This window comes from Brachycentrus maculatus, unplaced genomic scaffold (genome assembly GCF_059751285.1).
Source record: "Brachycentrus maculatus isolate JH-2025_06_01 unplaced genomic scaffold, ASM5975128v1 h1tg000104l, whole genome shotgun sequence".
Taxonomy (NCBI): Eukaryota; Metazoa; Arthropoda; class Insecta; order Trichoptera; family Brachycentridae; genus Brachycentrus; species Brachycentrus maculatus.
In genome coordinates, this window is record NW_028280858.1 from 2,956,291 (window position 1) to 2,982,706 (window position 26,416).

At 31.2% G+C, this 26,416-nt stretch overlaps 1 protein-coding gene across 1 annotated transcript; it reads left to right on the forward strand.

The window, feature by feature from the left end:
- Positions 1-26,146, forward strand: LOC148310248 (uncharacterized). Its single transcript, XM_088258894.1, has 9 exons — positions 1-720; positions 2,195-2,417; positions 4,452-4,671; positions 5,231-5,509; positions 12,139-12,281; positions 20,880-21,658; positions 23,054-23,276; positions 24,255-24,474; positions 25,855-26,146. The coding sequence occupies exons 1-9, from the start codon at positions 1-3 to the stop codon at positions 26,144-26,146; spliced, it is 3,099 nt and encodes a 1,032-aa protein (XP_088115020.1).
- The last annotated feature ends 270 nt before the right edge of the window (positions 26,147-26,416 follow it).

Below are 26,416 nucleotides of genomic sequence, written 5' to 3' on the forward strand. Positions count from 1 at the left end.
ATGGAAGAATTGGCTAAGAGAGGTCACCAAGTTGTTATGATGACGACAGACCCTGGAAAACACACGGGACCAGAGTTTTCCAACCTCACAGAAATCGACGTGCACGATGTCTCGTACAAGATGTGGAGAGAGAAGCTGAATGTAGCTGCTGACAGGTTTAAGGACGCAGGACCCATGACGATAATCCATAGTTTCTTCACGATAATGCAGGACATCTCTCAGCTACAACTGTCAAACCCGCAAATGTTAGACCTTATAAAACACCCTGATCGACACCATTTTGATTTGTGTTTCGTCGAAGGACTGCTTCCGCTTATGTTCGCGTTCAAAGATCATTTTAACTGTCCTTTGATTTCGATAACCTCTTTGACTGGACTTGCGCAAAACTTTGAATCTCTCGGTAATCCTTCACATCCTCTTTTATATTCGACCTCCTTGTCATCCGCCGAGCCTGGTAACATGGGAATATTCGATAAAATTAACGTCATTATAAACGATTTTAACTTTAAATATTTTTATTACTGGAAGTATATGCAAATTTACGATGAAATGGCTAAAAAAATCTTTGGTCCTCATATAAGACCTCTGAGTGAAATAGAGAATAATGCGGATTTAGTTTTTATAAATTTGCATCCTATGTTAGGGGGAATTCGTCCTCTTGTTCCTGGAATAATACCTATTGGAGGAATCCATATTGCACCTCTTAAACCACTGCCACCTGTAAGTACTCCGAATAAATGTTTACATACTTTTTTTTTAATTCGTATAGTCGTCACGTTGAATAAGATTTAAATTTTGTACGGACATTTCTTGATATAACTGAATTTTATATTATAAAACAAATATTTTTAGCTATTTTCAGTATTATTTAATAAAACCAGTGACTGTGTTTTTACATGTGTTTAAGTGGGTGTGTGTATATATGTATAAACATATTTATTTTATTTTTGTCCTACATTTGACAACAATTTTTTTTTTATTTCTTATTATCCTTATCATAGATACACATATTTAAATAAATCTAACACATACGTTTTTTGGTTAATCTAACATTTAATATTACGCTATAAAATTGTACAACCTGCTTTTATTTCCATAAAATAATCAAATAATGGAACTACATATAAAAGAACATTCACAATTGGATAATGGAAATGGGTAGATCTGAAGAGATCACATCATTCGGTCATCGTTTGCATGACATAAACAATTTACTTTTAATATAATTTTCATAAATAAATAAGTATTGGCAAAGAAAAACGCATTGAAAAACGCAGTAAGAAATAATTATTGCGAATTTCAATTTGTATTTGTGTGTTTGATAAAAAATAAATTATTATGTGAAAAAAAGATATTGCTTTTATTACTTTTTTTTATTAAACACTTATATGGTAACAAAACAATAATTTTTCTTTTCACTTGTAGATGAGAACATCTCTTTGTTTTCGAAACAAGTCGTGTGTAATGAAATAAAAGTCATTAAGTGGTATTACATCTCATCAAAGATGAAGAAGAATATGGAAGTCTGGGCATTTACGGGGCTGACGACCGTCATAGGCTGGTTTAAGTGATCACTTTGCACACGTGTAACATTCACCAATACTACCCATTATTGACAACCACACTACTCAAATTCTTGGAAGTTCTATATATATGAACCAATTTAGAAACCTTGTTCTTAAATCACTAGAACTTCACTAGAGACATCTATTTGTGAGGTGAAAAGAAGCATTTTACTGAGCAGAAACTCTTATATTAGTATGTATGGTCCGAATACTGGATTATAATCACATACATGAGAAACGCCAGAAAATATCATTTTAATTTGAATTATTTTAGCATATAATTTGACCAGTTCTTTCATATTCTTCTTCATCTTTGATGAGAAGTCAAAAAATAATATGAAAAATAACTCCTATGATTGGAGATAATCCAGATTTGTGAACAAGTATTTGGACACACTCAAAATGTTGTTATTACATAAATTTACCACAGTTAAATTTACTACAATTTATTTGTTTGACATGAAAATATGTTACAAAAAAGTGTAGCAAATATTTCGTAAATAAATAATTGATATGTAGGACTGTCCCTTTCAATATTGAACTGTTGGTCACCCAAGCACGGATAACGACCATCGATTTTAAGTTTTTTTTTAAAACTTGGTCTTCATGAATCACTATTCTTTTTTCAGAAAATCAAAAATATATTAGACAAGGCGAAAGAAGGAGTCGTGTACTTCAGTCTGGGAAGCAATGTTAAATCTGAAGCGCTTCCTGAGGAAATTAGGAATATATTTCTCGACGCTTTTAGGCAGCTACCCTACACAGTACTGTGGAAATGGGAGAGAGACACTCTTCCGAACCAACCTAAAAACGTCATCATTTCCAAATGGTTTCCTCAACGAGATGTATTAGGTACGCTTTCTTTTTTGTTTGTTTGTTTCAAAACGTCATATATCAAAAAATGATTTTTCAGAAGATCGTTTATAAAATGTATTAAAAATAAATATCAAGCCACTTTTTGAATTTTTGCTTGTGCAACAGATCTTTTTAGGTAAAAACGGGAGGTTTTTTCTCCATTTGCAAAATACTTCAGCTTCATCTTCAAAATGCAAAAACAACATTTTCTGCCCTGTAGCGGGTAAATATTAAGTTAAAAATATGCCACTTTCGCTGGGATACGGTACATTTTCTGGGCATTCCAAAAATGTGCACAAATGAAAATTGGTGATTTTTGATATATGACGTTGTTGAAAGGAGTGAGCGAAATGTCGCAATAGATTTTAAGAAAAAGTGGTATTTTATAAGTAAAACATAATTTTAAAATGGTTAGTTATTTTTAAATCCTTTTATTTTAGAATGTCTTCAATTATCGTGTCTGTTGATTGACAGTTCTGAAACAATCATAGCCGTATTTTTTTTTTCGTTTAATGACTAAATAATGTGAGGTAATTTACTGACATGTACGTAACGTATATCAATGGCAAATGAAATAAGATGGCAGGTCACGCGAATACGAGCCGTAATCCCAAACATAACGATAATTCAATGTGACGTTCAAAGTCTAAGCAAACCATAATAGTAAAGTAATAACGCAAGTACATATATATAATTCCATACACAATTTTGGCAAACACGCTGACCGGCAAATTCCACATTGAGACGTTTCTTATAATCGTCTCTGGCAAAAATACTAACGAAAACAAAACAAGAATGCTTTTTATTTATTTATTTATTATTTTCTTCAATGATTTCCGCAGATACTTTAAAAAATTAAAAAATTAATTAACTTTGTTCTCACCACTTTTTTATTAATACAATTTAACATACCGGTTTCGACAAGAACCTTGTCATCATCAGGGTTTATTTTAATTCAAAAACATTTCAATACTCTCATCAAAAACTTCCACACACTCCGTAAAAATCCTAAATGTAATTTAGGATTTTTAATTTAGGATGTAAAAATATAAACGCTGTCAAAAGTGCGTTTTTTGTCAATAACGCGGTATCTGGAAAGGAGACAGAAGAGAAAAAGTTTAAATAACATAAAAGCAGTTACTTTGTGATTTTCCATGTAATGAGTTTAAAAAATGAAATTGTTATATAATCACTTTATATATTATTATAACTTTATCATAACCGGTTTCGAAGTAAAAAATTTCTTCGTTGAGACTAAAGAATACCCAGATAATAAGATTTTTTCATACTGGATCAAATCAGTACTGGACTTCCAGCATGCAATCCATTGCGGTAAAGAGTTACACTAATTTTCTGACCGAAATATTTTTGAAGTTGTGTTGTATAAGAATTAATTTTCTGTAGTTAATATGAGAATTAGTTATTTTTTAGAAGATAAATTGAATCATTCTGGTGTTTATAAAGTAAATTGTTCCAATTGTCCAGCCTTTTACGTAGGAAAAACATTGCATAAATTCAATGTCAGAGTAAAAGAACATCTAAGGTGTCATAATAATAATAATTTTTCGGAAATTGCTAATCACCTTATATCTGAAGACCATAATTTTAATAAATTAACTGGTATATAAATAAAACTGGTCTTTGTTTAGATAATCTAGAAAAATTAAAAATAAGTCAAGCAAGCAAAAAAGCCTTACCCATAATAAATAACCAACTAAATTTAACTTCGAGCCCACTTTTGAAAATATTCCCATTGTGATTCATTTGTCGTCTTTCTCTCTTTCAAAAAAAAAAAATATTTTACAAATGTCAAATCGTAATAATTTTATTTTAATTTTAATGACCTGATGATGGAATAATTTTCCGAAACCGGTAGTCACAATTTTTTTTTTTTTATAAAAGTGGTATTACGCAAAGTTAACAATGGATGGTAAGGAGAGTGTTTTCTTTGGTTAAGTTTAAATTTACTCCACTTATAAATTTCAATTGGAATTTAATTAGTTACTAACTTAACTTTGTTTAATTTTGCAGACCACCCAAACATCAAACTTTTTATAACCCAGGGAGGGCTTCAGTCGTGGGACGAAGCTATTTTTAACGAAGTACCATTAATTGGGATTCCGTTCTTGGGAGACCAGTGGACCAATGTTAAGAAAATGATCAAGCTGGGAATAGGAAAAGGTCTAAACATAGATGACATCTCAGTGGAAAAAGTGCGCGATGCAATTACTGAGGTTATCAGTGATAAAAGGTTTGTTTATTCCTTTAATGTTTTTCGCAGATACTTTGTGGCACATTTTATTAACTTTATTAAATAAAACAACTTTGTTTAAACCACTTTTTTTATTATAAGTACACTTTAACCTACCGGTTTCGACAAGAACCTTGTCATCATCAGGGTTTATTAAATTCTAAAACATTGAAATACTCATAATTTATTACATTCACTTACCAAAAACAATGTTCTTAATGCTTTACAATTTAATAAACCCTGATGATGACAAGGTTCTTATCAAAACTGGTAGGTTAAAGTGTACTAATAATAAAAAAGTGGTTTAAACAAAGTTGTTTAATTTTATAAAGTGTATATAATCTGCGAAAAACATTCAAGTAATAATATTGAATAAATATTACAGTGAAAAAATCACTTATTTGACCTTATATAACCCCCTCCTGGGAATCGAACTCGGGACTTATAGAACGGTAGCCGACGGTGCTGACTTTAACACTACCGAGGCGGACATTTAAATACAGGATGTGAAATATCTATATTTTTTTATTATTTATTAATTCCTTTTATGTATTTACAGTTACCTCGACAACATCAGAACCCTTCGCCAGAAGATGTACGACCAGCCACAAACCCCTCTGGAGCGAGCTGTTTGGTGGACAGAGTACGTGTTACGTCACAAGGGTGCTGGTCATCTCCGATCTCCCTCCGCAGACATATCATTCTACGAGTACTTCATGTTGGATATTATCTTCTCAATAGGGTGCATAGTTTTGACAGTCGTCGCAATTACAGCTTCAGCTGTATATTTCTTGCTCCGCAAATTTCTCGTTACGAAGGAAAAGAAATTGAAAAAAACGTAATAGGCTTCCTATACTTAATTTTTTTGGAATGGTGAAGATGACCTTACACATAATTTCCAGTTTTTTGAATTTTTATTTCTTTCTTTGTTAACTATGTATGTATGTATATATATATATATATATATATATATATATATATATATATATATATATATATATATATATATATATATATATATATATATATATATATATATATGTTTATATATTTTATATATATATGTATATTTATATATATATATATATATATATATATATATATATATATATATATATATATATATATATATATATTTATATATGTGTGTGTGTGTGTGTGTGTGTGTGTGTAAACTAATTAACTGATAAATAAATTTAAAAAACACACATAACTAGTTATTGTTTGTATACAACCGCATTATATGTGTAATAAAAATATATTTGTTTGACCTTGGTCGTTTTATTAAAATATCCTTTTAATACCTTCAATACTCATTGCGCCACTCTGTTTAACTAGTAGAAATGTTGTGTGAGCGTATCTAGTCATACATGCCCCCCCCGTCCGACTCGACACCACCAAATTTTAGCATGCAGTTAATTGCATTTTAGTAAGTTGTAATTTTTTTAATATTTCTTCTGTGGGAGTCCGGCACGGTAGTTTTTTTTATAATTAATTATTGGGAAAATTTAAAAACTAGCTTGATATTATAAAATGTTGATTCGGCAGTCACTTTGTGATAAAATCTATATGTTTTAAATTTAAGTTTTACTAAAAAAAGTAAATACCTTTATCAACAATATGACAATGACTAAATCCTCCGTCTTATTGTCTATGTTATAATTGATAATAAAAATTAGAAACAGCTCCTATCCCTTATTCAACCTTCAAGGTCCTAAGGAGACAACTCTAGACTTTAGAATTATCTTCGCATACGATGGTTGAAAATGATGCGGAATGCATCGAAACACGTGTCACAATAGATTTTAAGAAATAGTGATATTTACTAAAAAAAACTTTAATTCAAAATTATTAATTTAAAAATTGGTATTTACTGTGTTAAAATTTAATTTAATTTTATTAATTTAAGGAGACTTTTAATAATGGGCGGACGTTACAAATTAAAATCAAACGGTTCCTCCTGCATCGAGAGTGATCAGCGATTCGGCGATAAAATGGGAGCAAGAACCCCGCACATTTAGTTTTGGGTTTCAGTTAATAGCCAATTGAAGTGGGTTCGGAACTACAAGGCGAATCAATTAAAACAGGATCTACGCTAACCGTGGAACTTTTCAATATGGAACATTTGGTGCAGCCGATGTCGATTGAAACAAACGGCGCCCAAAGTGTGTACCTAGCTACCCGCCCTGTTCGTATTTATTGTTTGGGCGCGCAGAAGCCTCCTCCCCTAACGTGTATAGGTGAAGACTATGACGGGAGGGTAGGTTCTTTCCATTAGCTGAACTGTGCCGATAGAATTTATACATAATTAATTTATCCTTCCAGTGTGCTTCCATTCGTAGTGTAGTAGTCAACGAGTTTGGATACCGTACTGGAGGTACTGAATTCGACTCCCACCGAGGCGAAATTTAAGTTTTAATATATTTATGAATATAAAAAGGAATTATTAACGATTATATTCATTTAATATACATCCTGGACTGGTACCTGAAGTGCTGGGCTGGTCACCTTTCATGCACTTAACGATCAAGATAACACTACTTATATACTATGCATTGCTCTATGCACCATTGGGTTTAAATAAGTATCAAATATTGAGAGAATGCGCGTCGTTACAACGTAATTTTAAAAAAGCCTTTTTAAAGTTCAAATCATAAATATATTACAAATCACAAAAATCTATAATTTTTAATAAAATTTCGTTGATTAAAATTAAACACATTTTTTAAAAATAAATGTTTCACTATAATAATTATACGTAAATGCATACATATGTAGGTGAACATTATTTTACAAATAATTTTGTTTTTAATGTATTTAAAACGGAAATATGTTCAGTATCGAAAACCTAATTATTATTCTTAAAGCTAAATTAAATTAAAACGCACCAAAAAAAACAGAATTTTAATCATTATCACATGTATTTTAAAAGCACATTGTAACGCATTTTATGAAGAAATAAAAATAATACTAATAAAATCGATAATTTTAAAGCATTGTAGGTATATGTAGATTATAACTAACGGCGATATAAGATGCTTTTGTGTATATGACACGATTCTCATAATTGTTTATTAAAATAAAGCAGAAATATTAATATCATATGTTGTAATGTTTTTCGTCACTGTTTTTAACTAACGTTAATTTGGTACAAATGCTTTTCTGTACAAAGTACAAAAAAATAGTACCTTAAATCTATTTTTTGTCATTTTATTTAGATTTTTTACTGTCATGGTACATGACCAACGAGGGCTTCGGCCCAAATATCTTTCTTTTAACTTTACGTAGTACAAAGTACGCGAGAGTCAGCAGACTAGCAGATAAGACTATGATGAAGACTATGATATCAAGGAATAATAACTGATGAAGAGGTAATCGAGGAATATTCCGATAATGCTTGGCTCCTCCGTGTCTCAGTACGTGTTCCACCCACCATGCGGCTTTCTCGACTGAAGAAACTGGTTCATCGTGCATAATTTCCGATAATTCCTCTATTCTCGTTTTGTATCTAAAAAAATAAATAAATAAATAACTCGCAGAAAAACCAATTTATACTTTCGTGTTTTAGAAAAAAAATCAAAGTAGACACAATTATTTTCTTGTTTTTTGTTTCAAACCCTTATCCGCACCCCAATGGTGCATAAGGCACTGCATCATATAAACGCAGTGTTATATTGATCGTTAACACATGAAGGAAAGGTAATCAGCCCTCTGCTTCAGGAACCAGTCCAGGGTAATATTGAATAAATATAACAGTGAAAAAATCACTTGAATGTATTTGAACCCCCCTGGGAATCGAACCCGGGACCTTCAGAACGGTAGCCGAGGGTGCTGACCATTACACTACAGAGGCGGATTTTATTTTTTTATTTTTTTTTTATTTTACTTGACTTATTTTTAACCCTGATCAGTTCTGCGCTCCTGACACTTGAATCTAGAAGTGGAATATATTTTTAAATGTAGATGGCAAAAGTGTTTTTGTTAAGTAATCAAAGTATTTTTTGACCGAATTAGTTACGTGTTGGTACGTTTGGATCTTGTAGCTCTATGTGCATTTCCATAAAGTATGTTAATTGTGATGTGTTTGCTTTGCTTGTATTTTATAATAGTAATTCTTAAATGCATGGGCAAGGGTTATTTTAACATAAAAATTTTTGACTGTCATAAATCTAAATCTGTTGAATATGTATTGTTTGGAAGCCCGTCTCGGAACTATAATTATTATAAATTTTACTTTTTGTTTTTCTGCAACGATAACACTATTTAAAGACTTTTAAAATAAATTTGATTATGTTGGTAGTATTTTTAATACAGATATAAACCCCTAAAAATTTTATCAACCTTCTATCTGTAAATTTCTTCACATTTCTTTCCCAAATCCTACGCCACAACACATATTAAAATTTACAACATTTTGAGTGTGTCCAAATACTTGTTCACAAAATCTGGATTATCTCCAATTACAGGAGTTATTTTCATATTATTTTTTGAAATCTCATCAAAGATGAAGAAGAATATGGAAGTCTGGGCATTTACGGGGCTTACGACCGTCATAGGCTGGTTTAAGTGATCACTTTACACACGTGTAACATTCACCAATTCTACCCATTATTGACAACCACACTACTCAAATTCTTGGAAGTTCTATATATATGAACCAATTTAGAAACCTTGTTCATGAGTCACTAGAACTTCACTAGAGACATCTATTGGTGAGATGTAAAGAAGCTTTTTACTAAGCAGAAACTCTTATATTAGTATGTGAGATCCGAATCCTGGATTATAATCACACACATGAGAAACGCCAGAAAATATCATTTTCATTTTTATTATTAAGCTAATAATTAAAATATACTAAATATTAAAATACATATTAAAATTTACTAAAGTATAAATTTAGAAATAGGGCCAAACGTCTGCTTACGTGTCATTGGTTGTCACTTCATTAATGGCTGCCAAAATACTTTCTTTACTGAGGGTCTCGTAGTCCAATCGAACTCCAACCCCCAGTTGGACAACCCTGTCTACATTAAATATTTGGTCCCCTCCTATTGGCATTCCGATAACAGGGACACTGTATTGAATCGCTTCCTCTATAGATCTCAAACCACCGTGTGTTATAAATGTAACTATGTTAGGATGATCTGCAAAAAATTACGTCTTAAAATAAAACATAGATTAAAACCACTTTTAAATGTCACTTTGTTGGAATGATCTGCAAAAAATGGAGTCTTACAATAAAACATAGATTAAAACCACTTTTAAATGTCACTTTGTTGGAATGATCTGCAAAGAAATAAAGTCTTACAATAAAACATAGATTAATCTAACTTATAAATATCGCTATGTTTTGATGATCTGCAAGAAATAAATTCTTAAAATAAAACATTAATAAAGGTCTACAACATATTTTCATCCGCACTTAATTGTCTGCTTCTATGGTGTATTGGTTATCGCATTTGGCCACAATGCTGGAGGTCCCGGATTCGATATCATAGGCGATCCAAATAAATATTACTGTGTTTTCACTCTGATATTTATTTTATATTACCAAAGACTAGTTTATGAAGTACAGGACTGATCACCTTTCTTTAATATAATTAACGATCAATATGACTGCATCCGTCTGATAACTCGATATTCAATTATTATTAAAAGGAAGGTAAATAAACCTGCACTTTGGGTACTAATCTAAGGTTATGTGAAATGGATATTGATGTAAAAAAAAGATACTTAAATTAATAAATAAGCTCCGGAATTGAACCATTGACTTCAAACTTTATTTAGAGGCTTCACTACGCTTTTCTATGGAGGCAGACACAACAACGGAATAATTATAATAATATTTGCTGTAGTCCTTAAAATAGTTTTTTCTTTAAATTGTGTATCTTATGTTTAGAAATTTACAAAATATCAAAGATTTTATTATCAAATTATATGTAAAAGATTAGTTTTTCTTACTTAATAGGTCTATTTGAGGAGGCCACTTATAAATCAAAACATTAAATGGGTGTCCAATTAAAGTTGTATTCTCCCATTTCCACACAACGTTGTATGGCAGAGTACTAAATGCACTTACAAGAGCATTTATTTTTTCCAAAGGCAAGTCCTTAGATTCCATTGTCCCTCCGAGGCTGAATAGTATGAATCCTTTTTTAGAAGTGACAAACTTCTCTAACCACTAGAAAAAAAAATACTATCAGTTAGATTTGTAAGAAATATTACAGTAAATAAATTAGCATTTAGCTTGTTTCATATACCCAGAGTAAGGTTAATTTGAGGTAATTGATTGAGGAAAAATATCCAACATAGAGCCAGATAATCGTCGATTGAACAAAAAATCTAATTTTTATCAGAAGAATCAGAGAGTTCAGTTCATCCTACAGAATTACACTTACAAAAGGTAAATGGAAATATAGAAGTTTCTTGGAAGCAACGCAGATTGTAAAGCTAGCCATAGTGATTTTAATACAATATGCACTGAATGACTCAAAAATACCTATTTTAAGCCAGTCAATAGTCGATCGAACATAAAATCAAACTTTTATCAAATGAATTAGAGTCCAGTGCATCTAATTAAATCCACTTACAAAAGAAAAGATAAAACGGAGGAGATCTTTAGAAGAGACGCAGATTGTAAAACCAATAGTGATGACGATAAAGTTTGAATTAAATTATTTAAAATACCCAACATTGAGCAAACAACCGTCGATATAATAAAAATATTATTATTTAAAAATTAAATTATTATCAAGGCAAATGAAAGTCTTCAAATGAATGTCACCAATAAAAGAAAGAGATAATAGAGATCACTGGATGAGAAACAGATTGTAAAGCAAATCATAGTGATTGCAATAAAGCCACAATTGAAATTTACCTCAGGTAGAGGATTACTATGTTGCTCGTGCATATTTCCCAGCACAACAAGACCTGGAACAGTTGGTCTGGCACTAAGCAAAATTGGATGAATATTTAGAAGCATTCCATCAACATTTTTCTCAACCACGCCTACAGGAGTGCTGCCATTGCCAAAATGCTTTTCTGCTAATTTCTCAAACTTTGGTAAATATTTATAGTGATAATTCCATTTGTGCTGAAAGCTTCTGTAAGCCAAACTTAGCCTTTGTAAAAATGTCAAGTCTCCATGGTTAGTAGCAAATACGTCAGGGTACAACAATGGATGAGTAGGGCAATCCATCGATTCGAAATTTTCCATGGTTGTATGTGTGGAAGCAATGGCGATTATTGGAACTTTCAATTTATCCGCTAGAGCCAGCCAGGTTGGTGTATAATTTTCTACGATAACGATGTTGAAACTATCTCCACTCTCGATTATTCTCCTGACTTCTGGATGCTGCATTTGCGCATCAGTTATTTTCAGCATCAAATTGTAGTAACCGTCGTGCGTCGAGTGCTTCTTGTAATTTGGAGGGCTGAGTAAATCTTTTACGATATTTTGCGTTGTAGGTCCCAAGTCAATTTGCGTGATGGTCTTGAATTGCCTCCCATCATACTTAGCTGGATGCGTCGTCAGTACTATCAAGTCGTGCCCTCGCCTGTAAAGTTCTTCAGTCAGAGCTCTATATGCGACGTGATGCCCGTAGAAAGGCGTTGGAAAAACACACAATATTTTACCGGCGGAACATTTTTTTGGTACAATTATAAGGAATATTATCAATACAAATTTTGAAACCATTTTGAAAAATAAATATGTATATTTTTTTATTTTAATCTAAGCATCACTCATTAAAAATCAATTTTATTCAAGTCACCTCTGTCACCAGACAACAAATTAATATTGTTTTTAAAATAATTCAAATGCTTTTTTTGTAATTTGAAAACAATTTTTTAATAATACGAGCGAACCGATCGCTATATCTACGTAAACTAGTAAATTTATTTGTGTATTTTTATCATAAAAAACCTATAAATGGTGTTTGAAAAAATTGTTTTCAATTTTATGATTTGATCACGTTTTTAAGGGTATAAAATGTGCAATCGGTAAAATCGTATGTCGAGCAAGAAAAAAAAATTAAAATGCGATATATAAATTGTTATACTTAAATAAAATGTATGTTTTCAAGGTTTTCGCAGTTTTTATCTAGTTTTAGATTGATAAGAAAATTGATGAATTATTGTATTGACGTCCCGGGTTTGATTCTTTGGGGGGTGAAAATAAATATTAGTAATTTTTAAATTTATGTTTATTTAATATTATACTGGACTGATCCCTGAAGAGGACGACTAATCACTTTGTCTGCGTATAATTAATGATCGAAACAATAATGCATCAATATAAAGAAAAGAAGTTGAGTTCTGTGCATCACCGGATTCTGATAATTGTTATGAGAAGTAGTTGACAAGAGTACCATAAAATATTTTGAAACTGAATCCCTTATAAGAAAATTTTTTTTTTTTTAAACATACAGTTTTACTTATAGATCTTTAAAATGTATGAAATATCTTAAATCGAATAAAAAGTGAATAATTATTTGCAAAAACATTTTGAGTGTGTTAACTAAAAAAGCTTCTTCATCTCACCAACAGATGTCTGTAGTGAAAATTCTAGTGATGTACATCGGTAGGATGTTATTCAGTAAATGTTATAAACTTTGTTAAGTTAAGAAATGTGTAAACGTATAAACGAAATATACATACATGTACCATATGTTCAAACGGATGTACATTTCACGTATGTACATATTTATATGTTATATAATAATTGTAATAATCTTTATTATGTTAAGAGACAGTCAAGAAACATACAAAGGTCATATACCTGTTTATTCAAACATATATATAGTTTACGTATTTATATATTAGTATGTAATACTATGTGACGCCTACTTTCAAAATCCGCCAGATCCAATTTTATAAGATTTTAAAAGAAATACTCTATCGGAATGCCAATTGTGGGTTTTATTGTTTAAAATATTTACATACTTGAAAACCCTGCTAAAAATACTTAAAAACAGCGTTGTACTTCAAATTCCGCTATATTCATGGAACTTGCCTTCTGACCTATATCGGCCAATCAGAGAGCGGGGATAGGTCAAAAATTAAGATGACGTCATTATCGGTTTGTGTTTCGTGTTTTTTTTTTTGAATACTGAAAATAAATCTAAAAAAATGTTATTATTCTCTATTTCATAATATTTTATCTAAAGATAGACAAATCTTTCAAATTTATGTTTGTTACCCGGAGAATTTTGTATTTTTTGGAAAATCGACTAACATGGATCTGGCGGATTTTGAAAGTAGGCGACACAAATGTTATAATTTATATTAAGTCATACGACAATAAAGAAACGTTTAAAAAAATATACCTTTATATTCAAACATATAAATAGTGCGCGTAAGCATACAAAAATACGTATTAAATATTATAGACTATATTTTATTATATTTTGCTAACGTAAAAATTTTAACTTGACAAATTTCATCGATATTATCTGCAAGCAACTGATATATTTCGCGTTGAGGGAAATAAAATCCAGACCTGAGGAGCGATCATGATAAATGCATGCCTGAGGGAAAATTCCATATATTCTTTGTAAAGCAGGATGAATCGTGCTGAAATGTAATTTTATCATTTTCGTGTGCACGGTATCGCAGTACCTATGGTACATACTTTTTACTATATGATATACTTTTACACACATATCGTTGATTCGATTTGTAAAGGGTGTAACTCCATCGGGGATTGGTGGACAGAAGAGAATAAAAATATCTCAATTTGACCATAAGGGTACTTTATTGTTTTTCAAATACATTTCGTTGTGTTTCATATGTGTCTTAGAAGATAAAGTGATAAACTTTACTTTACTTTTTTAAATGCCACGATATCTATATATTCACTTAAGGGGATATTCGCAAACACAGAATTCATTCCACCAGAGACCACCGATGAAGTCCATTCACGTCCGATTTTTTTTAAAGAATGTATATTATGTTTTGAATATTGAAAGCATTAACTTTGTGGATCATATTGATATATTATTTCGAGAAATAAAAATACTTTGTATTCTGATCCACTCACATTTTTATTTAACCAACTAGTTTCGGCAACAACCTGTTGCCCTCTTCAGGGTTACATTTATTACTAATGTAATAAATGTAACCCTGAAGAGGGCAACAGGTTGTTGCCGAAACTTGTTGGTTAAATAAAAATGTGAGTGGATCAGAACACAAAGTATTTTTATTTCTCGAAATAATATAATGTATATATATATATATATATTTTTTTTAGAATAATTAAGTTAGAAAAAAATAACTCTTAACCATTCAATAACACTTTTTTTTCAAAATTATAAAATTATTTCGAAAGAAAACTAATTTTTTCAATGCAAAAACGGTGATTCAAGAAAAAAAATGATTAAGTTTAATGTTACTCAGATTTAGAGAAAATTAAGTTTCGAATTAACAAAAGGTCCTTTGCATGTTAGAAATTTGACCGTTTTGGCAATAAAATGAATATGAAAATAGATTAAACGAATCTGCATTCATCCATTTTCGTACAAATCATCATTTTCATACTGCATTTGATTTAAATATAAAAAATAAAACACTTGCATAAGACCACCTTTTTGAGTTCATATTAATACACACGACTAGTTTCGAGAACTACAAATGTTCTCGAAACAAGTCGTGTTAACATTAATACACTCAAAAGAACAGTCTCATGTTTGTTTTTAATTACAAGTGTTTATTTACTTATTTATTTAAACTTCATGTACAGAAAATAAATAAGTACATTGGCGTTCTATATAAAAACGATAAAATCAGGAAATTTGGGCATAATTATTTATATTAAAAAAATAGAAATGACAGATTTGGTATCGTTTATTCATGAATTCAATAACACACGTTTAAACCTAATATTTCTTTGTTGTTTGTAAAATAATAATAATAAAAAGGACTTTAATTCTCGATTAGCCTCGAATATAATGGAAAAAAATTCAAATTAATATATTTCTTCAATGTCAGGAAATAATGTTACGTTTTTCTTCATAACTCAACGTAATCAACTTGTCTAATAAAATAACCGCTGTCAAGTCAAATAAATAATCATGCGATGTATAGAAAATCAAGTTTATGTTTTATTACCTTTTTCGGATAATTCAATTATTTATAAAACGCAATATTATTTTGAAAATACCTATTACAAACTTGGCATGATCAAGTATTTAAATTCTTGTGATCAAAAAGTGATTAGGTTAGGAGTTGGAATAATCGGCGAGTATTTACTATTTTTGAGAGAGAAATATTTGTCTTCTTATTATAAACACAAATATTTCAAGTTCATAGTATTTTGAAAGACCTTAATATCCCCGTTATCAAAATTTTGCACTGAATTACGATAGAGGGATCGAACCCAGAAACTCCGGCTCAAGAGTCCTCAACACTGACCACAGGACCACACCTCGACTATTCATTTAAGAAGAACATGTTTGAAACCGGTTATAATGTAATATTTGACTTTTAATAACAACAAAAAATAAAATGCGCCTATCGGTTGCCTAGAAATTTTTCATATAGCTGTATTCGATATATATTGCATTGTGTAAAATGGCAAAACCTTGCTTATCTATTAACTAAATCATATTCAGTGCCTTAGACGGAGACAGTTGACATGTTGTTATAACCAAGGCCAATACTAATATAACTTTGTCGATAACCGTGGTGCAAACATGTTTCAAGGGTCAAATTACGAACTTATTACTACGTAACTATGTTATGGGTCTATAAACATTGCATGTACACGGCGGGGCATAACAAAGGGCCATTTCAAAGTTATGAAAATAAAACTACCATCGTTTTTTTATTACCTTTTTCTGAATTGTTAGATTCTCTTTCTCTAAACTCCTACTAATACTTCATTATCCAGTTAAATATTTGTCGGGTTCTGATATTTTTTCACAATTTAAGTTTTTTTTAAACTGCATTTGTAAAATGTGTAAGCATAAAAATTGTTTGATCGACAGTTTATTATTATTTTATTATAATTTATCAAACTCATGATTATTTACCTTCTTGATAAATTTAAATATTATAGGTACCGTAAAGTGGGTATACATTGCACCAAAATACTGCATTTTTTCAAAAAATTGTCTATTCAGATCAGGTTTTTTACTTTTTCTGAGGTTTCAACTATTGCAATGTAATAACACATATACCTGTAACATGTCTGATACATTTTTAAATTTTTATCTATTTTGCCTGTATTTTTTTTTTATATTTATATTTTGGTGCAAAGTATCCCGGGGTAAAGTACAACTTTGCACCATGATATTTTCTCTACACTTTTCGTACTAGAATCCAAATTGATGCAGAGTAAAGGCTATCCTACAAGTTTTGTTGCACCTTATGAAGTGTTTTGGATCACAGTTCACAAAATGCAGATTATAATATTGTATAATTATGGAAAAATAAGACACTTGATAGAATTTTTTTTTTAAAAATATTGAAAAATCTAACAAAAATGTTTTTTTTTCAATACTGAAGGTTTAAAATTATATAAAATAAAAGGTGGATATTAAAACATATCGTACTACATAGGTAATAGGAATTAAAATTAAATTAGGTCTAAATATGGTCAAGTTCCGGGACGGTAAAGAAACCTCTTTTGGATTGAATTTTCGGTTCTTTTATGGAACCCGCTACATCCTTCCAAGAATATTGAAGAAAGTCATCCTTCATCGGCCACTTCCACGATTTGAGACTCTCCTGCATGGATTTAACAGCTCTGTCTTTCTTTATTTCCAAAATCTGTCCCGGAAATTTTTCTCCTTCATAACGAAATACGACATATTCTCCCACCTTCTTTATTACTGGTCCTAATGAAACGGAAGAACAAATACGATAACTAGTTTAAGTCATCGTTTTTGTTCTTCTCTCTCTTCCTCAAAGCTTCCATGTGAACTATAATCAGTTAATGCTAGATATGCTGGAAGTTTCGATGCGGAAGGTGGGATCATTGATGTAGTTGGTTCAGGTAGCATTTGTGTCTCGTCAACGTTCATTTCGACATTTGGATCGTGAGCAATGCTCTTACCTGGTTCTATCGGTATCGTTTTCCTGCGTTTTAAGACTGAATTCTTGGGTTGAATCTGTTTTCTTCCAAAAACTGTTGAAAACTCTGGCGCACGTCATCGTCATACGCTTTTAATGGCAACCGATTAAGCAACTGACTAGTTTTAGCAACAGTCAAGGTTTTATGTCTTTGCAAAAATGATCTTATCCATTCAGAGCCTGGTACGTTGTTCTTTAATATTCGTACTCTTCTGCCAAATCTATCCAAATAGGCTATTAGAATGTAGCGAATGTTAAAAACACTCACTGGGAAACTACTCACTCATGTCTACTATGCAGTTTACGAAGGATTGCTCTTCGCCCTTGTCACATATCGGAGGTTTTCCCACTGGTTTTGTGTGCTGACCTTTGAGCTTATAGTTAATCGTCCTTCTGGGGATTTTGAAAATTTCTTCAGCCTTTCTTTGACTGATTGTACCATTTCGAATGGCCTCCAAACACTGCTCCACTCTCTTCGGTGTAAAATCGCAGTATCGTCTGGCATAAGGCCGCTGTTTGTGTGTTCTTGACATTTTTGAAAAAAATATACCATCAGGAATTAAGTAAGTAGACAAAACCTATAGATATTAAGCAAACATGTCAAGTTGTATTAGCTGTTTTAAGACTTTTCATAAAATTAATTAACTATGGCCTTTTGTGAATACTTTGCACTTGGTGCAATGTTACCCCAAATGTGGTCAATACAAGTCAGTTCTTAAAAAAATATTATTTTAACATAAACTTGACAACGTAACTAAAAAATACAGCATTTGAGAAAAGCAGGGCCTACCTACCTACGATTTAGAGACCACTCACTTGTTGTAACTAGTTTCAGTATACTGATTCCACTGGATTTTTTCGGACACAATTTTCAGACAGAAAACTTTCTTTACGTTCGGATAGGAAAAACGCATTGAAGCAATAGCGAACGACTGTTACTTCTGTAAACTAAAAAGTAGATTGAAGTGCCATCTATCAGAAACAATAGAAAGTAGAATGAAAAATGACATGTATCAGAGATGACCAGCTCTTCAATTTCTTTACAGAAGGTGGTGCAAAGTATCACCCATGGTGCAAAGTATACCCACTTTACGGTATCTTAACTTGATATAAAATATCTTTCAAATTAACTGCTAATCTATTTTTTTTATCTACAAAATATAATTTATAATAGCTCACTGAGCTCTAATTGGGTTTTCTCGAGCCGAAGGCACAAAGCATAGTATGTATTTACAACATTTTGAGTGTGTCTAAATACTTGTTCACAAAATCTGAATTATCTCCAATTACAGGAGTTATTTTCACATTATTTCTTGATATCTCATCAAAGATGAAGAAGAATATGAAAGTCTGGTCATTTAAGGGGCTGATCACTCAAACCAGCATATGACGGTTGCCAGCCCCGTAAATGCTTAGACTTCCATATTCTTCTTCATCTTTGATGAGATGTCAAAAAATAATATAATATATATTTATGTATAAAAGTTTATAAAAGAAAACTAATCGATATATTTCAGATCTACCCACTTCCATGATCCATTTATGATTAGCTATTTTTTACTTTTTAACGTTATTTAATGTCTTAATGAATGTCACCTATAGTGACAAAAAAATTGTAATACTATGTGTTGAAAGTTTTTGTTCAACAGTCATATGAATGTGGCCACAATTATGTCCCACCCTGTGTGTATGAAATAATCTAGCTAATCTACACTTAGATGTCACAAGAATACATTTACATTATATAATTATTTGTCGATATACAGCATGGTACAAACATTTAAGCAGCAAATATAAACCCGAAAAACTACGAACGTTAAAAAATATATATTGTTGAAAAATTAAGGCATTCATTGATTGTATTGTAAAAACATAAATAAAAAACTTATTAGTAAAATGCTATTGCCGTCAAATGAGTTGATTTTTAAATATTTATATGACGCGCGAGTTTCAGACATTATGGTGTCATTTAAGGAGTGTGAAATGACAGAAGAATTTACGTAATTTATTTTTAAAAAACCCGAATTTAAAAGTTAATGTAAATGAATAAATAAGTTTTTTTTTCTTTTAACCGCCAGAAATTTATGGAGACCCGAAATAATAATTAATAATAATAAATCAATTGAAAATCAAAATTATTCTATGAGCTTTCTTAGCCTTTGGTGCAATCTTCTTCTTTTTCATATTTATTTTGGTGTAGACCTTGTCGTCTGTTTTTTAGAGGGGTAAGTCTTCTGCGATGTGGATTCCCAGCAGTCAATCCATTTATTTGGTGGTTAGTGCCGGAGTCGTTTATCTTGGGGTTGGCCTTGTCGGATGTCTGGATTATTCTATTCTCTTCATATCCACATACCATTGATGCAATATGATTGAAATTATTGTTTATTTATTTTTATTTTAACCCATTATATTTAATTTTTACAGTTGTGTTATAACATATTCAAGGAATTTTTCGTTTTGCAGAGACCCACCAAGCCACCTGATATGGCTTGTTGGCGATGTTATTTTTTTGTAGGTTTTTTTTCTTACTTTCATCTTATTTATAAAAAAAATACAATAGGAACACATACACACAAAAATGATAGAAAAACTATAATACAATTCTTAAAATATAAACTCTTAATCAGTAATATTTTGCCTTCGTTATAAGTACTCAATTAAGTACATCCTTATATAAAATCGTTTAAAAAATAAACTTTATCGTCTTTGCTTTTTTATAATTATAAATTTATTTATATTTTCGCGTATTTCCGTATTCTCGATCATCTAAAAATGACAAATATTTTCATTCTCTCTTTATTAGTCTGCTTACTTTCTCTTATCTAAACAAGCCCCTATCAGAAGTCATGATAATCACACATGAGAAGAAATGACATCCCAGAATGATCAAAGTTTTTGACTTGATATTGTGCCTTATCTTTAATTTGTCATATAGATAAAAGATTAGTTACAATGTATGAAGATGGTTATTACATTTGTGTCTACAAAGTAACAATATTGTTTTTATAGTAATGTTCGGGTGAGCAACTAACGTGAACAAAATTTTGAGTCCAGTATTTAAATATTCAAGTTTTATAAAATAACGGCAAAAATGATTTCGAAGTTTATAATAATATTTTTTTATTGTGTTTGTGTAGTCAGTGGTGCTAGAATTCTAGGAGTATTCAACGTTCCTTCAATTAGTCATCAAATCGTTTATAGAGCACTAGTCGAAGAATTGGCAAGAAGAGGCCATACTTTGATTGTTTTAACACCAGACCCTGTGAAATACACCGAACCAGAATACGAAAATCTAACACAGATAGATGTTCACGATATATCGTATGGAACTTGGGAAAACAGAGTTAATTTCGCCAACGAAAGAATTACAAACGATGATCCTTTCTCTCTGTTTTCGACCATGTTTGAAACAGTATTAGAGATGGCAGATAAACAGTTCCAGCATCCAGAAATGCAAAAACTGTTGAATAATTCTGAAGAAGGGTTCGATTTGTGCATATTTGAGTTGTTTTTCTATGGCACTCGCCCTTTGAAAGAGAAATTTAAATGTCCTATGATACTAATAGGGTCCATGTCAGGAATGTGGAGAATTCACAGGGATGTTGGAAATCCGACTCATCCTATTTTATACCCAGATTATTTCGACACACATAATCATCTTACTCTTTTGGAGAAATTTTCTATGGTTCAGAATTACATTTTTCATATTAAAATTGATCGTTTTTATCAATTTAAATTGAATGGTTTTATTAAAAAGTACTATGGGGTAACATACGAAGAGTGTAGGAAAATTTGTCAAGAAGTTGATATGGTTTTCCTGAATTATCACCCAAGTCTTATAGGAATAAGACCTCTCGTTCCTAATGCCATCACACTAGGAAGCCTTCACATCAAACCACCTAAACCGTTACCTAATGTAAGTTAATACTATTCACCATTTATAATAAATTTTGTTAGTCTATGAGGTATGTACAATTTAATATGTTTTTGTACTTTACATTAATAATAAATCGTAAATATACTAAATATGGCGTATTATGTATTTACAAAATTAGAAATGGATAGAAATAAGTACCTTTGTTATATCTATCTCACATATTTATTAAATGAGACTCAAAAAATGTTCCAAATAATGTTCAAAGAATATTCAGTTTTTAAACAAATGAAATTTTTAACATATTATTTCGAGAAATAAAAATACTTTGTGTTTTGATCCACTCACATTTTTATTAACCAACTAGTTTCGGCAACAACCTATTGCCCTCTTCCTTGAGGGCAACAGGTTGGGCAAGAGGGCAACAGGTTGTTGCCGAAACTAGTTGGTCAATAAAAAAGTGAGTGGATCAAAACACAAAGTATGTTTATTTCTCGAAATAATATATCAATATGATCCACAAAGTTAATGCTTTCAATTCAAAACACGATATTTTTAACGATTAAATTTTAAGAAAGACGCAATAATTAAAGAAAATATTTCATTCTCTCTTCATTATATTTAAGAAGTATGTATTGATTTTTAAAATGTATAAAGCATATGTAATTTCGACGTACACACCATATGAACCTTTAAGGCATGCACACTTCAAGTTTTAGAATTAAAACAAATCAATTAACACATGTAATTTTTTTTTTGACATCTCATCAAAGATGAAGAAGAATATAAAAGTCTGGGCATTTACGGGGCTGACGACCGTCATAGGCTGGTTTAAGTGATCACTTTACACACGTGTAACATTCACCAATTCTACCTATTATTGACAACCACACTACTCAAATTCTATGCCTATTTAATTCTCTAGCCTATGACGGTCGTCAGCCCCGTAAATGCCCGGACTTCCATATTTTTCATCATCTTTGATGAGATGTCAAAAAAAATAATATGAAAATGACTCCTGTAATTGGAGATAATCCAGATTTTGTGAACAAGTATTTGGACACACTCAAAATGTTGCTTGTAATACTTGTCTATTTTGATATTTAAATTTTATAAGTGTGTCCTATCAAGAAAAAATCCTACAAAAATCGTGTCAGCAGTTTAGCAGGAATTTATGATTTATAAAACAGAATTTAAAATAAACAATAAAACGATCAAAAAATAAAAAAAGCTTTCTTAAACTCCACCGGATAGTGGCCATGTTTTCCGATAAACAATTAATATTTCAATTCAAAATAAGTACAGAGCGATAACCATTTTTTTCTCTTGGTGTTCCAATGATCCTACAATATCAAAAGATTCGTGACGTCAACTCCTATATTCTTTTAAAATTGGCGGACTTCTCACTCTCACCATTCGTCTAACTTAATATTACAGAGTCTTCAGAAGATCCTAGACGACGCTAAACAAGGAGTGATTTACTTCAGTTTCGGGAGTAACGTTAAGTCAGTGCAACTTCCATCTGAAATAAGAACTTTATTCTTGGAAACCTTCAGGGAGATGCCCTATACAGTACTTTGGAAATGGGAGAACAGTTCTCTCCCTGAGAAACCTAGTAATGTTCACACATCCAAATGGCTTCCTCAGCAAGATATTTTAAGTAAGACAACCAAAATTTTTATGATAATTTTAGAGGGCTGAATAGGTTCAAGTGAAATTTCATGGTTTTATAAAAATGATTTTATTTTTATTTTTGAAGTAAAACTATTTTAGGAGAAGTTTTTTAGGGCATAATGGCTTGGATCAGATGAAAACTGAAACGTTTCCTCAACTCTGAATTCAACCGGCAGTTGAAAATAAGGAATGGGATAATCATTTCTACTTTCTCCGGCGCGTACGTCACACTCAGTCTACGCGAATGCGTTGCTTATACTGTGTTAATACGTAGCATAGGGAACCAGAAGACGCTTGCATATTATACTGTACATTAGCTGAAATCCATTCAATGTTTATTAGTTAACATATTCTACTGTTGAAGGTACAGCATTGTTGGGAAAAGAATTGGACAAAATACCAACTGCAACTCAAATAAAACTCAACCATTGATAACATTTTTGGATGAAAATTCTAATTAGAATCAAATACTGATGAATGTCAGTCTACAGCCAGATCAGTCACTACTTTTGAATAAGTATTCTCTAGTTATTTATAAAATTGTGCAAAAATTATAAATTAATGAATAATTTTTGAATAAAAAAATATTTCATTGAATTAGTGAAATTCTCTTGAATAAAGTTACACAAAACCATTTTACAATCGTTAAATGATAAAATCAATTTAGCGTTATAGTAAAAATTTTAAAAAGCAATGAAAAAAAACGAATATTTTTGCATTCTTATAATTTCACTTCTAACGCGCAAGAGTTGTATATTTATTATGTGCTTGAATATTTCAATTTTATGCCTTTTCTGGAGTCTAAGCCGCTAATTTTTTTTTTATAAATAGGTATTTAATTATGACAAAGTGGGTTTGAATCCAGAAAATTTAAGCATATAACATAACCACGGGGCCACAAGTCCACACAATTGTTATTTGTCCACACAAACCCACTTACAAATCAATTACATTTTTTCCACAGATCATCCGAATGTGAAATTATTTATAACGCAAGGTGGCCAGCAGTCTCTGGAAGAATCCATACATAATCTCGTCCCTATGATAGCTATTCCATTCTTTGCTGATCAGGATAGAAATGCCAATTTAGTTGTAAAACACAAAATAGGAAAGCGGCTTGACATCAATACTATGACCAGAGGAACGCTGAAGGAAACTGTATTAGAAATCATACAAGATACCACGTAAGCTCACTTTTAAATATTTGGATATCTCAATAAAGATGAAGAAGAATATAAAAGTCTTATTTACCACCTATCATAGGCTGGTTCGAGTAATCACTTTATACGCATGTTAACATCCACCAACCATACAACTCAAATTTCTGTAGTCATGTTAATCTTTTAATTGACCACCTTATTGGTTAAATTAATACACAATCTATGATTAAATTAAGTAAGTTTTTTATTATGATGTATATGAAAATGTTTGTAAGATTCCTCGATGATTTATACACACACATGCACACACACACACACACACACACACACACACACACTCACACACACACACACACACTCTCTCTCTCTCTCACACACATACACACACACAAACATGCACACACTCTCACTCTCTCTATCTCTCTATCTCTCTCTCTCTCTCTCTCTCTCTCTCTCTCACACACACACACACACACACACACACACACACACACACACACACACACACACACACACACACACACACACACTCACACACACTCACACACATATATGGTATATAGGTCTATGCCAAAGAAAAATCTTACTCAACTCAATCATAGATGGTGCCGAGAGCTCGCATGTGGGAGAAGGTGTCAATTGAAGGATTTGAGCAGTGCGGTTGTTAATCATAGATAAAATGGTGAATGTTACACATGTATAAATTGATCAATCAAACTTGCCTATGACAGGTCGAAAGTACTGTATATTTACACCGTGTATTTACACAGACTTTTAAAATCTTCTTCTACTTTGTTGAGTTATCAATAAATACCATTGAGTCTAATAATTTTATTCTGGAGTATTTTCTATCAACTATTTACTTTTCGATAGGTACTATAAGTATTTCTTTAAACAAAAAATTATGAATACAGAAATTAAAATACAGAAAAATTAAAAAACATTTTTTTTTTTACCAACAGAATTCTATATTTTTCATAGTGTAAGTTGTATATCCGCCTAAGTTTGTCCGCCTCTGTAGTGTAATGGTCAGCACGCTCGGCTACCGTTCTGGAGGTCCCGGGTTCGATTCCCAGGGGGGTCAAATAAATATTACTGTTTTTTTCACTGTAATATTTATTCAATATTACCCTGGACTGGTACCTGAAGCGGAGGGCTGATCACCTTTCCTTCGTGTGTAAACGATCAAGATAACACTGTGTTCATATGAAGCAGTGCCCTATGCACCATTGAGGTGCGGATAAGGGTTTTTATTTTATTTTTATTAAGTTGTATATCAGTCAATCTATTTTATAAAACATGATATATTTTTCTTTACCGCATATCGATTTTCCTAAATTATTACTGCCTTTTTTGCAATTCACCGCTGATAGACCAATTTGAAGTATTTATTATCTTTTTCAGATACAGGGATAACATCAAGAACCTTCGACTGAAGATGTACGACCAGCCACAGACGTCCCTGGAGCGCGCGGTTTGGTGGACAGAGTACGTGCTACGTCACAAGGGTGCTGGTCATCTTCGGTCTCCTTCTGCAGACGTATCCTACTATGAATACTTCATGCTAGACCTTCTATCTATTTTCCTTATTATGACGTTCCTAATAATCATCATCGTCATAATAATATTCAGATTTGCAATAATATTTTGCCGATATTGGTGTAATAATTCATCCGCAAAAATTAAGATATCGTAATTAATACAGATTTTAATCCTTTTAGTTACAATTCAATGTAATATGATGTTGTAAAAAATCAAATATCTCTGCAAAAATCAAATATATCACTTCTCCTTTTTTGATGGACTTATCCGATTTTTATATTATTTTGGTTAAATTGCTAAAAACAATTTAATCAAATATATATGTATATATATATATATATATATATATATATACTTATATATATAAATTAAGCATATATTTTTTAACACATTCAAATGATCTTATTATTGTATTGTTAATAAA